Below are 14,343 nucleotides of genomic sequence, written 5' to 3' on the forward strand. Positions count from 1 at the left end.
TGTGTGTATGTGTTTGAGATACTCCCTCTCCAATAAAGCCCCTCTCCCACAGTCTTGGGGTGTCCTAGGGGGGATCTCTGCCTGTTCTCTAACTGGCCCTATCCAGGTCCTGTGCAGCTGATAGAAAGTGAGCTACCTTCCACCTTCCCCCAGGTCTCAAAGGACTCCTACCCAGCACCCTATGCAGCCCCACAGTGTCACGCGGTCCCAACGGCATCCACATGATGTCACCCATGGTGTCACACAATGGCAGGCACACACTCCAAGGGCAGTCAGACCTCTTACCCTGACCCCACATCCCCTCCACCCCTGGTTCCCGCAGGGCTTACTGTAGACCCATCGACCCCCACCCCAGGCCACTTTGCCAAGAGTCCCCTCTCCTGGAGACCCTCCCCTCATGCTGCCCCCTCCCCTTCTCTGATTTCTCATCCTCTCCCTGAGTCCTCACCTCCTCTCCGAGCTCCCTTCCCTCTTCCTGAGCCCCCATTCCCTCACAAGACCCCTCTCCAAGCCCGCATCTCCGGGTCCCACCTCAGGGCACCTCCCACAGTCACGTAGCCACCCCGCAAGGCCTCACGGGCTCGAGCCTCAGTTCTCCCGACGTGGAAGGAGACTCCTTGGGGTGGCCCGTCTGGCGTCCCCTTCCCAGACCAGGAATGGGACACGGGACCAACTCCAGACCCGGGAGGGTTAACTCGGGCGTGGGGCGGGGCAGGGCGGGGCAGGGCGTCTCAGTGCTGATACCCCTGCGGGCTTCTCGCGTAGCCATGGCCTCTGGCCTCGGGCCCCTCGGTGGGCGCCCCCGTGCGCAGATGCCTCACCTAAGCAAGGTGGGTGCCAGGTGGGGGTCCCTCAGTCCCTGGATTTCTGGCATCGAGGCCGGGAGGGGCAGAGGAGTGGGTGTGGGTGAGCGCGAGGGTGGACTTTGGCCTGCGAGCGCTGGCATTTTGTGGGGCGCGTGAGGCGGCGGAGACCCCAGCGCTGGAGGGGTAGTTCGCCCCTCGCCTCCGCCCCGCCCCCTCCCAGCAAGGCCTGAAACCCCACCATCTGTGCGTTAATCTGCGCACACTGATCCGGGCCACCCGGCCAGGTCCGTGGGTGTGGGGTAGGGGAGGCTGGGGGCGCAGCCCCTCAACGCACCCTTTGCCCAGATGGAGCGGGTGGTCGTGAGTATGCAGGACCCTGACCAGGGCGTGAAGATGCGGAGCCAGCGACTTCTCTTTACAGTCATTCCGCACGCGGTGACCGGTGAGGCTGGGGGGTGGGGTGGGGGGAGGGGTGGCCCTGCCCTGGCCTCCCCCACTCAGTGTCTGCTCCGCAGGCAACGCCATCGTGGAGTGGCTAATCCAGAAGTACTGCGTCTCAGAGGAGGGTAAGGGGGTCCCAGGGCTGATGAGGCTGGGCCTTCTGGGGCTCATCAGTGTCAGGGCCAAGCCAAGTGTGTTGGGGACGGGGAAGTCATCCCCAGGGACCCTGCTCAATTCTCCCCAGAGGAGAACTCACCACCTGCCCCACCTCCCACCCCTGCCCCAGAGGCCCGGCACCTGGGCGTCCTCCTGGTGCGGCATGGCTACCTGTACCCACTGCGCGCCCCCCGCAGCCTCGCGCTTCAGCTTGATGAGACACTCTACAGGTTCCAGGTCAGGCTCAACTGGGAGCACGTGGGAACCCCACATCCAGCAGCCCAACTAGTGGGAACTCCTGAAAGGGGTGGGGTGGGGTGGGGTGGGGTGGGGTGCGGTGGGAGCAAACTGTGTTGATGTCACAGCAGGCCTGGTGGTTACCGTTTTCTCCCCAAAAGGCCTGGACTGGAAGCCTCCTTGTGGTAGAAGGATCTTGTTCAGGGGAAGAGCCTTCAGTTTCTCTGTGGCCACAGCAGGGCCTCCACAAGGGGTAGTATCTATGGAGGGTTCTACCAGCCTCCCCAGTCCTTAGGCCCCCTCTCCGACAAGGAGGCTGTGTGAGGCCTGAGGACAGAATCCCTGCCCCTCAATGTGTGTGTGTCCCAGTCATGATGGAGCCCCTGGCCTGTCCTTCCTGGCCACTATAGGAGCCCAGGTCAGGCCTGCCTCCCAGCATAGACTGTGACTATATCTGGGACTTGGGAAGACCCTCCCTGGAGTGGGGGCTCCTGGAGCTCAGAGTCAAGGGGCAGCCCCTGCACGGGGCCCAAGGGGTGAGTGGAGCTCAGTTCCAGGTGGACAGAAAGGCTGGTGGTCAGCTTAGCCTCTGGGCCATGGGCAGACAGGCAGATCCTCAGGCGCTTCACCCCCGCCAGCCCAGTCACTTCCCAAGGGAGCTGAGGGGGTGGGAGGACTCTTGGGGTGGGGAAGGCCCAGGAGGTTCCAGACACCTCTTGTTTTGCACGGCACCAGACACCCTATTTCTGGACGAGCACTCTGTGGCCAGCTGCCGAGCTGGACTACGGTGAGTGAGGAGGGTGGGCTAGCCTGGGACAAGCTCCCAGGACTGGTGGCTTCTGGGTGATGCCACAGGAACGGAGGGGGCAGAGTGCTCTTCTGCAGCCTGTCCCTCTCCTTCCAGCCATCTACCTGGCCAAGAAGAATATCCGAAAGCAAGGGGTCCTGGTCGACCATGAGAAGGTGGGACTACCCCCCAGGCTGAATCTAGCCCGAGGAACACAAGCCCCCCTCGTGTCCCAGGGCCTCACAGTGCCTTGGAGAACACAGCCCAGGCCGCAGGATACTGCAGACACACAAACACACCATCCCCCCTAGTCCTGTCTCAGTGGGGAGGTGGGGGGTCCATGCCCCACCCCTGAGCTTGGCAGGAAAGGGGGTGACCCACTGGAGACTTCGACACCACCGCAGGAGCACTATGACCAGCTGCACAGGAAGATCAACCACACGTGGGACCTGGTAGTGATGCAGGCAAGAGAGCAGCTGCGGTGAGACCCCAAGCCCAGCGGGCAGAGCCCAGGCTGCCCAGGAAGCTCAGAGGCGCTTAGCCGGGCACTGGCAGCCATGGGACCAGAAGCAGCACAGCCTAGGCTTGGCCGCCTGCCCAGGCCCTGGCCTGAGGGTGGGTGGGGGAGGGGCTGTGGTGGGCACCATGTTCCTCCAACTCTCCCACCCCCAGGGCAGCTAAGCAGCGCAGGAAGGGGGACAGGCTGGTCATTGAGTGCCAGGAGCAGACGTACTGGCTGGTGAACAGGCCCCCGGTGAGCCCTTGTGTGGGGAGGGGTGGTTCCTTGGACAGCAGCAGGTCCTGCTGAGAGTCAGTATGTGCTCCTCAAAGGGTGCCCGGTGGGTGACAGGAGGTTCTACTTGCGTGGCTCATCAGAACCCAGAAATCATGAGGCCAGATCAAGGCTGCCCCCCACTCACAGACCACAGGACAAAAAGCTGCTCTCTGGGTCTAAGGGAGAGGCCTGGGGAAGTGGGTGGGGGAACCTAAAGACCCTAGGAATGAGGCAAGTTGGGGTGAGGCTTAGCTGCAGCTTCTGGGGGTGCTGGCCAGGGGTTAGGCCTCGCCCAGAGCCACAGTCCTAGCAGGTGGTTTGAGGCCCCCTTACTGTGTGGAGCGGTGGAGAGGCATTCTGGGTCCACTGTGAGAGTCACAGCAAACCGTGAACGGAAGCTCCTGTGGGGAAAATCGAAGGAAAAAGATTCCAGGAGCCACCCACAGGCCTGGCCGCCTCATCAAGTGTGTTTAGAGGGCATCTCTGGGAAAATGACTCAGTCCACCTGAGGGCCAGGCGGCCAGACCGGGGAGGAAGGTGGGGTGGGCATGGCCCCAAGGCTGAGCCTGTGAGCTGAGGTGGGCCCAGGAGCGGGCCGGGCCCGCCATTTGGGGTGAGGGTGCGTGTGGAAGGGACCGGAACGGCAGCTAGAGCCTCCGGGCAAGTGGCCACGAGGGTTCCGACCTGGGCAGAGGGAGGGTGGCCAGACCAGCATGTGTGTTTGAGTACAGGGTGCGGGACAAGTGGGGTTGGGGGAGTGGAACCCTCTCCAGAAGACAGCTAGGTGGTTAGGTTTCTGGCTTGAGCAGTCAGGTACATAGAGATGGGCTCGGCTGAAAAGAGGAAGAATGGGGAGGTTTAGGGAAAAAAAAGTCAAGGATTTTGCTTTTGTGGCAAAGCCGGGCTGGGTTCACACATGGCTTTGGAGCTCAGAGGAGCCCTGAGCGGGGTGAGGAGCTGGGCGGAGCCCAGAGCAGCTCCGAGAGGTGGGCTGATACAAGGTGTGGGAACGGGCAGGGAGGAGCCTGGGGCGCAAGACTCGGATTTCTGGGTTCCTTGGACTGTCAGTTTTCATCTCAAGGTGTGACATGTGGGCTCAGAGCTTCAGTATATGGGGGCTAGTAGGGGGCAGGAACGTGGCTGTAGGGTGAGGTCTCAGCAGCCCACCTGAGCTGTGCCCCCCACCTCACCTAATCTCCCCTCTGCAGCCTGGGATCCCCAGTGTGTTGGAGCAGGGCCCAGAGCAGGGCTCCTGCATTGCCAGGCTCCAGCAGATGGTAAGAACCCTACAGCATGCATGCCCCCGCCTACTTCTCACACCTACACACATGCCCCCCCACTCCCCACCCCTGCACGCATGCATGCCCCACCTACTTCTCACACCTACACACATGCCCCCCACTCCCCACCCCTGCACGCATGCATGCCCCCGCCTACTTCTCACACCTACACACATGCCCCCCCACTCCCCACCCCTACACGCATGCATGCCCCCGCCTACTTCTCACACCTACACACATGCCCTCCCACTCCCCACCCCTGCACGCATGCATGCCCCACCTACTTCTCACACCTACACACATGCCCCCCCACTCCCCACCCCTGCACGCATGCATACCCCGCCTACTTCTCACACCTACACACATGCCCCCCCACTCCCCACCCCTGCACGCATGCATGCCCCACCCACTTCTCACACCTACACACATGCCCCCCCACTCCCCACCCCTACACGCATGCATGCCCCACCTACTTCTCACACCTACACACATGCCCCCCCACTCCCCACCCCTACACGCATGCATGCCCCACCTACTTCTCACACCTACACACATGCCCCCCCACTCCCCACCCCTGCACGCATGCATGCCCCGCCTACTTCTCACACCTACACACATGCCCCCCACTCCCCACCCCTACACAGATGCATGCCCCACCTACTTCTCACACCTACACACATGCCCCCCCACTCCCCACCCCTGCATGCATGCATGCCCCACCTACTTCTCACACCTACACACATGCCCCCCACTCCCCACCCCTGCACCCATGTCTCCTGCCACCCCCACCCCTAACACACCCATGCACACACCCCTCCCTGCCCCCACTCCACCACTATGGACTTCTTGGGGCTGCCCACCCATCCGTGCATTCATCTGTAGACCCAAATAGCAGCCACTCCAAGTGCCCCACCCTACTTGGGTCTCACTTTCTCCTCACCCCGCCCCCTTCCCAGCCCCACTGCTAACTCTTGCCCTTTCTTGCTTCCCACGTGCTGCCCTGGGTGAAAGTAAGTGCAGTGGGACCTGGGGAGGGTGGGGGGCTCTTTCCCTAGGCCAGACCAGCCTCCTCCCTCCGAGGCCTCTGTTGGCCTGGGGAACCAGAAGAGACTGCACCAGGACACACTTTGTAGCAGCGGAGCCACCTGTTGAAACCCTATGAAACCCAAAACATAGAACAGATACATTTAGTACCTTACTGATAAAAGTTCTTCCTAAGTTCAAAATCATAAGCTCATCATCATAGGTTCAAAATTTCCTCATAATAGCCCTGGCCGGTCTGGCTCAGCGGTTAGAGCATCGGCCCGTGGACCAGAGAGATTGGGGTTCGGTTCCCGCTAAGGGCACGTACCTCAGTTGTAGTTTGTCCCCGGCCCCAGTTGTGTGGGTGGAAACCAGTTAATATGTCTCTCTCACATCGATGTTTCTCTCTCTCCCTTCCTCCCCCTCTCTCTCACGCTCTATCTGAAGATAAATGCAAAAATGTCTTCAGGTGAGGATAAAAAAAAAAATTTCCCTGTAATAAAGTCAGTCCAGCAGCGCTGAGACAAAAATTGGAAGTCAGCGTTGTCGCCTGGGCTGTGTCAGAGACGGCTGTGGAGTGCTCCGAAGGTCGGCCAGTCCTGGCCCGCCGGGAGGGGACGGGAGGGTTTCGAATTCTGAACACGAGTCTGGGGCACAGTCAGCAGTCTGGGTTCCTAGTGTGACTCATAGTATTTCTTACCTATATGTTGTTTTTAAAAAGTGATTTAAATATATTTGAGATTATGGGATAGTGATAATTGGGGAACCTCAAGACAACTTTGAGAACATTCTGGAAACCTCCAAACTGTAGACTCCCAAAAGCTTCCTGGAAAGTCAGACCCTGCCATCAGAGGAGGGGTCCAAGGGACTGCACAGGGGCCCTTCTCTGCCAGCCGTGCTGGGATGTCAGTCCCTAGCAGGGGCCTGCCTTCTAACGGGAGCCTTTCTGGCCCCTTGCAGACCAAGAACACAGATTTCTACAAGCGGGAGGTAGGTCCTGGGGCCGAACAGGGGAGCGGGCTGGCCAGCCCCCAGCCCTGGCCCTGCCTCACAGGTCCTGTGTCGCAGATTGAGTGCTGCGGAAAGGCCCTGGGCAGGATCCGGGTGAAGTCCTCTGTCTGCCTTGAGGCGTGAGTGGGATGGAGGTGCTAGCTGGAGACCCCATGCCCGAGCCCAGACCCCACCTCTAGTGCCCTCAACCCATAGCCCTGCCCTGCACTGGCCCCTGGCACCATCCCCACCCCAGGTACCTGAAGTTCAGCAACCAGCATGGCCCGCATGATCCCATCATGTCGGGGTGCCTGCCCAGCAACCCTTGGATCACAGATGATGACACCTACTGGGCCATGAACGCACCCAGGTGAGCTCAGAGTGGGAGGGGGGGTCTGCAGGTGTTCTTCCCACTTCCCCACCCCCCCTACGCTCCTCATGCTCCTGACACACCCACTCCTCCCCCTAGCGTGGCTGCACCCACGAAGCTCCGTGTGGAGCGCTGGGGCTTCAGCTTCCGGGAGCTCCTGGAAGACCCTGTGGGACGGGCCCATTTTATGGACTTTCTCAGGAAGGAATTCAGTGGTGAGATGCCTCCAACTCCTGTTTGAGGCCCCAGTGAGGGAGGCTGTTGCCTGGGACTCCCCCACCCAGGTTTCAGCCAGCCCTGGCTGCAGTTCAGGGTGGGCCTGACCTGGTGCTTGGACCCGCAGCCGAGAACCTCAGCTTCTGGGAGGCATGTGAGGAGCTGCGCCACGGAGGGCAGGCCCGGGTCCCCACCCTGGTGGACTCCGTGTACCAGTGAGTGCGAGAGGTGGGCTGGCCGACTGGAGGGCAGGCCTGTGGAGCCTGGACCCACTGGGCTGTCCCCGTCCCCACACACAGGCAGTTCTTGGCCCCTGGTGCTGCCCGCTGGGTCAACATCGACAGCCAGACGATGGAGCGGACCCTGGAGGGCCTGTGCCGGCCCCACCGCTACGCGCTGGATGATGCCCAGCTGCACATCTACATGCTGATGAAGAAGGTAGGCACTTCCTCCCGGACTGTCAAGCCATGACTTCCTATGTGTAGGTATTTCAGGAAGTTCCCTGCAGGACATGGGCCACCTGCTCCCTTTCTGCAGGGCTGCACACGTTAGCGGCAGTGCTTACTCAGTCCCCTCAGGTAGCCAGCCAGGGTCCACACCTGCCACTTGGCCTCTTGGGTTAGTTTCCTGTTGCTGCTGGAAAAAACATCACAGACTTGGTGGATTAAATGAACACACATTTGTCCCCTGGAGGCCAGAGCCTGAGACGGGTCTCTGGGCTAAAGTCAAGGTGTCCACAGGGCTGGTTCCTTCCAGAGGCTTCCAGGGAGAAGCCAGTCCATGGCCTTTTCTTTCTAGACATACGCACAGTGTCCTTGGCTCGTGGCCCATCTCTGTCTTCAAAGACAGCAGATCATCTTTTTTTTTTTTTTTTTAATTAAAAGATTTTTTGTTGCCCTGGCCGGTTTGGCTCAGCAGTTAGAGCATCGGCCCGCGGCAGAGAGTCCCGGGTTCAGTTCCCGCTAAAGGCACGTACCTCGGTTGCAGTTTGTCCCCGGCCCTGGTTGGGGTCGTGTGAGTGGCAGCCACTCGATGTGTCCCTCTCACATCGGTGTTTCTCTCTCTCTTCCTACCTCTTTCCTGCTCTATCTGAAGATAATTGTAAGAATGTCCTCAGGTGAGGATTGGAAAAAAAAAAAAAAGATTTTTTGTTGATTGGAGAGAGAAACATCGATCCATTGCTCTACCCACCCATGCATTCATTGGTTGCTTCCCGTATGTGCCCTGATGTCTTGAACCTGCAATCTTGGCGAATCAGGATGACATTCCAATCAACTGACAGGGCTTTTTTTTTTTATTTAAATTTAAAAAAATTTATTTTTCAATTATAATTGAGATACAATATTATATTAGTTTCGGGTGTAGCAGCAGTGATTACTATTAAATCTCTCTATCTAATCCTCCTGCCTCCCTCTTTCACTTATAAGAATTCCTGTGATTACGCTGAGCCTACCTGGGTAATCCCAGCAATCTCCCCATCTCAACGTCATTTATTTAATCACATCTGCAAAGTCCCTTCGCCACGTAAGGGGACATGTTCACAGGGCCTAGGGATTAGGGTGTAGACATCACTGGGTAGCTTTATTCTATCTACCACAGCCTACAAATATTGATCTTTCTAATTTTTTAAAATTTGCTTGACTTTGGATTCAAACCAAGTCCATACACTAGAATTGGTTAATGTCTCTTAAACCTCTTTTTAGAATACGGTATAGGTCTCCTCTCCATCTCTCCGTTTACTTGTTTTGTTTGGAAGGAACTGGTCCTCAGTGCTCTAGTTTCCCACAGTCTGGATTTTGCTGAGTCCCTGTGGCGTCTTTTTTTGTTTGTTTCTAATTTTTTTTCTTTATTGATTTTAGAGAGAGGGGAAGGGAGAGGGAGAGAGGAATAGAAACATCAGTGAGAGAGAACATTGATTGGCCGCCTCCTGCATGGCCCCCACTGGGGATGGAGCCCACAACCCGGGCATGTGCCCTGACTGGGAACCGAACCGGGACCTCTCAGTCCACGGGACAACGCTCAATCCACTGAGCCACACCGGCCGGGCCCCTGTGGCATATTTGACGTGTTTCTCTATCCCGTTGCTAGAAATTGGTAGTTATATTTAAGTCTTGATCAGAAGTAATTTTCAGTTTTGTTATTTGTTCGGTTTTGTCGAGACTATTTTCTTCAGTTTGGTGTGTTCTCCCATTAGGAGGTACATGAGATTTAGTTGCCTCCCTTTTGTGACCAAGCAGCCACTGACAGTCGTTGCCCAGACTCATGGTTTCATCAGCCATGTTCTAATCCCATCACTGTCTTTTTGTTTATGAGCCGGAAGCCTCCCCTCACCTGCTCTTTGCTGGCCAGTGGTACCTGTCTTGTAGGAAAGGCAGAATCAATGCTTGATTCCTCCTTTTATTTATTTATTTAAATTTTTTTTCTTTATTGATTTTTTTCTTTATTTTTTTATCCTCATCCGAGGACATTTTTCCATTTTTTGTTCAGATAGAGTGGGAGGGAGAGAGAGATAGAGAAACAGCAACGTGAAAGGGACACATCGAGTGGCTGCCTCCCACACGACCCAACCAGGCCGGGGACAAACTGAAACCGAGGTACATGCCCTTAGCAGGAACTGAACCCGGGTCTCTCTGGACCACAGGCCGACGCTCTAACCGCTGAGCCAGGGCTCTTTATTGAGTTTTTAGAGAGAGAGGAAGGGAGAGGGAGAGAGCAACATCAATGAGAGAGAACATCAATTGGCTGCCTCCTGCATTCCCCTCCCAACCCTGGGGATTGGGCCCACAATCTGGGCACGTGTCCTGACTGGGAATCGAACCGGTGACCTCTTGGTGCATGAGTCAATGTTCAACCACTGAGCCACACCAGACAGACTTGATTCCTTCTTTTTTTTTTTTATCCTCACCCGAGGATATTTTTCCATTTTTTGTACGGATAGAGTGGGAAAGTAAGAGAGGAAGAGAGAGAGAGAGAGAAACATCGACGTGAAGGGACACATCGAGTGGCTGCCACCCGCACGACCAACCAGGGCCGGGGACAAACTGCAACCGAAGTACGTGCCCTAAGCGGGAACCAAACCCGGGTCTCTCCGGACCACAGGCCGACGCTTTAACCGCTGAGCCAAACTGGCCAGGGCTGATTCCTTCTTTTAATGACCACTTATCAAAATAATGAATTCGACCCAATATCTACCAAGGGAGGTCATGAGATTTCAAGGTTTTTAATACCATCATAAATTCACATTTTCACTGGATTTGATGGGGTTCAGTCCATGTCAGTTCTTATTCTTACATGATATTCAGAGGTCTCTGAAGTGTCTCGCTGTCTGTAGCGGCTCCCTTAATTTCTGATGTGATAGTTGTCCCAGGTTCATCCTGCACCAACCTAGAGCTGGCCATTTGCAAGGGCAGCCCTGGCCCTTTTTCTTTCTTTTTTTTTTAAAGTTTTTATTTATTTATTTTTATCCTTACCCGAGGACATTTTTGCATTTATCTTCAGATAGAGAGGGAGGGAAAGAGAGAGGAAGGGAGAGAGAGAAACATTGATGTGAGAGAGACACATTGATTGGCTGCCACCCACACGACCCCAACCAGGGCTGGGGACAAACTGCAACCGAGGTACGTGCCCTTAGCGGGAACCGAACCCGGGACTCTCCAGTCTGTGCTCTTCACTGCTGAGCCAAACCGGGCAGGGCAGCTCTGGCCCTTTTTCATGGGTGGTGTTTAGAATCCTTGACCTATATACCAGATGTGTTCATGCCACTGGGTGGTCATCATTTCCTGGTCTTTCAGTGGACAGAATGAGCAAATATGTGTTTTTATTTTAAATATGTGTTTATCAATTTTTTTAGGAAGAAATAGAAACATCGATGTGAGAGAGAAGCATGGATGGTCTGCCTCCTGCATGACCCCTACTGGGGATCAAGCCCACAACCCAGGCATGTGCCCTGACCGGGAATCAAATTGGGACCTCTCAGTTCATGGGACATGCTCAATCCACTGAGCCACACTGGGCTGGAGGAAATATGTGTTTTTTAGAGGAAGGGAGAAGGTGAGAAACATCCTTTGGCTGCCTCTTGCACGCCCCCTACTGGGAATGGAGCCTGTAATGCCCTTACTGGAAATTGAACCAGTAATCTCTTTTTATTTATTTATGTTAATCCTCACCCTAGGATACTTTTCCATTAGTTTTTAGATAGAGTGGAGAGGGGGAGGGGAAAACAGACACATTGATTTGTTGCCTTCCACACGACACTGACTGGGGCCAGGGATCAAACCTGCACTGCTTGGTCTGGGCCAATGTGTAGCTGCTGAGCCAAACCAGCTAGGGCGAGCCAGCAACCTCTTGGTCCATGGGTCACACTCAACCACTGGGCCACACTGGGTGGGCAGGATGTATCTGAAGTTCATACTGACACTTCTCATTCAGGTTCAGGGTTAGACTTTCTCTCCCTCTTTGACTTTAAATCTCTTTTTTCAGCCCCACTGGAAATCCTGGTTTCCAACAATGCTAACAAACTTCTTTACTTTTCTCATAGTTCGCTCGGTAGTCTGAACTGAAGGACACACATCACCATTCACAGTGCAGCCACTGAAAATGGCTTACTTTTTACCTTTTTTGGTCCCTTGTATGTATCCTATTTGGGACAACCCCTTGGACCACTCTGTTGTTGTGTGTGGTTCAGGTAGTGTCACCCACTGGATGTCCAGCTCCATTTGTGACCCTTTACTTTCAATGTTTGGGGATTGCTTACTTATTATTTTATTTTATAATTATGTGAAATACCCACTGCCAGTTTGGCTCAGCAGTTAGAGTATCTGCCCGAGGACCAAAGAGTCACCGGTTCGATTCTGGTCAAGGGCCTGTACCTCAGTTGCGGCTCTGTCCCTGGCCCTGGTTGGAGTCATGCAGAAGGCAATCAACAAATGTGTCTCTCTCACATCAGTGTTTCTCTCTCCCTCGCTCCCTCCCACTCTACCTGAAGATAAATGGAAAAATATCCTCGGGTGAGGATTTTTAAAAAAATTATAATTATGTGAAATATCTACATAGTTTCAATATCCCATGTACAAAGCAGGGTAAATTAAAATAAATGTAGGTTCTATCCCTGCCCCTCCACCAAGATGCACTTATATTTATTTTTAGCCCAGCTGGTGTGGCTCAGTGGTTGAGCGTGGACCCATGCACCAAGAGGTTGCTGGTTCGATTCCCGGTCAGGGTAGATGCTCAGGTTGTGGGCCTGATCCCCAGTGTGGGGCATGCAGGAGGCAGACAATTGATGTTCTGTCTCATCCATGTTTCTATCTCTCTCTCTCTCTCCCTTTTTTTCTCGCTGAAATCAATAAAGAAAAAATATTTTTAAAAATTAAAAAAAAATAGCCCTTGTGGTTGGAGCGTCGGCCTGCGGTACAGAGAGACCCGGGTTCAGTTCCCGCTAAGGGCACATACCTCGGTTGCAGTTTGTCCCCGGCCCTGGTTGGTCGTGAGGGTGGCAGCCACTCGATGTGTCCCTTCACATCGATGTTTCTCTCTTTCTCTCTTCCTCTCTCTCCCTCCCGCTCTATCTGAACAAAAAATGGAAAAATGTCCTCAGGTGAGGATAAAAATAAAATAAAATAAAATAAAATAAAATAAAATAAAATACAAGTCATTATCCCTGGCAGGTGTTGCTCAGTGGTTAGAGCATTGGCCCTTGGACTGAAGTGTCATGGGTTCAATTTCCAGTCAAGGGCACATACCTAGGTTGCAGGTTCGATCCCTGGCCCCAGTCAGGGCCTGTGTGGGAGGCAACCAATCGATGTGTCTCTCTCACTTCAATGTTTCTCTCTCTCCCTTCCCCCTTCCCTTCCCTTCAACTCTAAGAAACATCAATGGAAAATATCCTGGGGTAAGGATTAACAACAAAAAGCAATTAGATTCAGACATTCCTGTCCCATTTTATTGCCTACTATACAGTTTTTCTTGACCTTGTTTTTTATTCAGCGTGTCCTTGCCCTCACTCAATGCGTAGACGGCTGCTCCGAAGAATTCCCTCCCTGGAGGTGCCATAGTTCACTCCTCTGTGCGTGGGGCCGGGCTCTTGCTCATCTTTCACTGTTAAATGGCCCAACTGGCTAGGAGCTCAGGTCTCTGAGTCAGCTGACTTGGATGGCCACCTCCAGCACTGTTCACTGGGAGCTCTGAGGATCCGAGCAGTGCCAGGCTGGAGCTGGGGGAAGCCGAGAGGGAGGGGTGGAAGGTGTCAGGGCTGACCACCATTTTTTTTTTTGGTTAATCCTCACCTGAGGATATTTTTCCACTGATGTTTAGAAAGAGTGGGAGGGAGAGAGGGAGAGAGAAACATCAATGTGAGACTCGTCAATTGGTTGCCTCTTGCACAACTCTGGGGTCAGGGATTGAACCTGCAACCCAGGGACCTGCCTTTGACCAGGAATCAAACCTGAGGCCCCTCAGTCTGCAGGCTGATGCTGTAACTACTGAGCCAAACGGGCCAGGGCTGACCATCATTTCTTACAGGACTCCTACCCGAGGTTCCTGAAGTCGGACATGTACAAAACCTTGCTTGCGGAGGCCATGACACTCCCGGAGACAAAGAGACGGTGAGCCCAGGTGGTGCCCTGTGCCAGGACCTGAGGCAGGCGGGACGCTCGAGGCCGCCCTGCACTGAGGCCCCCCTTGCTTCCAGAGTGTTCCCGTTCATGTGGAAGCCACGGCATTCGAGCTTGAGCCCTGCTCTCCTTCCTGCTTCTGCTTCTGGGGAACCTGCAGCTGCTGCTGGTGGCCCTGGGGGTGGTGATGGGGAGGCATAGGTGGGCCTGGGCCTGGAGGAGGAGGCACCCTGACCATCCTTGCCCCTCATCAGCCTCGTCTCGCCCAGGCAGCTGCTGAGACCCCCAGCATGGGCATCCCCTAGTGCACAGAGGGTCTGGCCTTGCTGTGGGGCACGAGTCCCTCAGACTTTACAGAAGAGACCAGTCCAGGTACTGACTACCAGGAAAGAGCTGTCATTGGCCAAGCTTGTGTCCCTTGGAGATAGGTGGGACGAGATAGGCAAACCATGATGTAGTCTTCAACGGGCTCTAGTTGCCCCCCCCCCCCCATCTCCAGACCATTAAATTGGCAGGCGAGCACCTGGGAGCCAGGTGCACAGACAGGTGGTGTCCAGCAGGAGGCACTTCTCACATGGTGAAGAAATGCAGGCTTCAAAACTCATTTACCCCACTCCACTCTGCTCAGTGTGACCCAGTGGGGACTCTAGAGCT

General features: G+C 55.1%; 1 protein-coding gene across 1 annotated transcript; it reads left to right on the forward strand.

Moving 5' to 3' along the window:
• The first annotated feature begins 740 nt into the window (after positions 1 to 740).
• On the forward strand, positions 741 to 14,161 carry RGS11 (regulator of G protein signaling 11). The gene is made up of 17 exons (XM_036279647.1): positions 741 to 830; positions 1,152 to 1,248; positions 1,322 to 1,372; positions 1,534 to 1,640; positions 2,376 to 2,427; positions 2,545 to 2,603; positions 2,832 to 2,908; positions 3,100 to 3,181; positions 4,411 to 4,479; positions 6,466 to 6,495; positions 6,574 to 6,635; positions 6,752 to 6,865; positions 6,965 to 7,080; positions 7,209 to 7,296; positions 7,381 to 7,519; positions 13,598 to 13,680; positions 13,767 to 14,161. Exons 1-17 carry the CDS (start codon positions 768 to 770, stop codon positions 13,888 to 13,890), a joined length of 1,413 nt encoding a protein of 470 aa, XP_036135540.1. The 5' UTR covers positions 741 to 767; the 3' UTR covers positions 13,891 to 14,161.
• The last annotated feature ends 182 nt before the right edge of the window (positions 14,162 to 14,343 follow it).

This window comes from Molossus molossus, unplaced genomic scaffold (genome assembly GCF_014108415.1).
Source record: "Molossus molossus isolate mMolMol1 unplaced genomic scaffold, mMolMol1.p scaffold_m16_p_3, whole genome shotgun sequence".
Classification (NCBI taxonomy): domain Eukaryota; kingdom Metazoa; phylum Chordata; class Mammalia; order Chiroptera; family Molossidae; genus Molossus; species Molossus molossus.

Bases quoted from the DNA above. Each gene is read 5' to 3' on its own strand.
- RGS11 (XM_036279647.1), top strand. From the start codon at position 768: ATGGCCTCTGGCCTCGGGCCCCTCGGTGGGCGCCCCCGTGCGCAGATG. The intron at 1,641-2,375 runs GTCAGGCTCAAC...GCACGGCACCAG, and splicing joins AGACACTCTACAGGTTCCAG to ACACCCTATTTCTGGACGAG. The intron at 13,681-13,766 runs GTGAGCCCAGGT...CCTTGCTTCCAG, and splicing joins CTCCCGGAGACAAAGAGACG to AGTGTTCCCGTTCATGTGGA.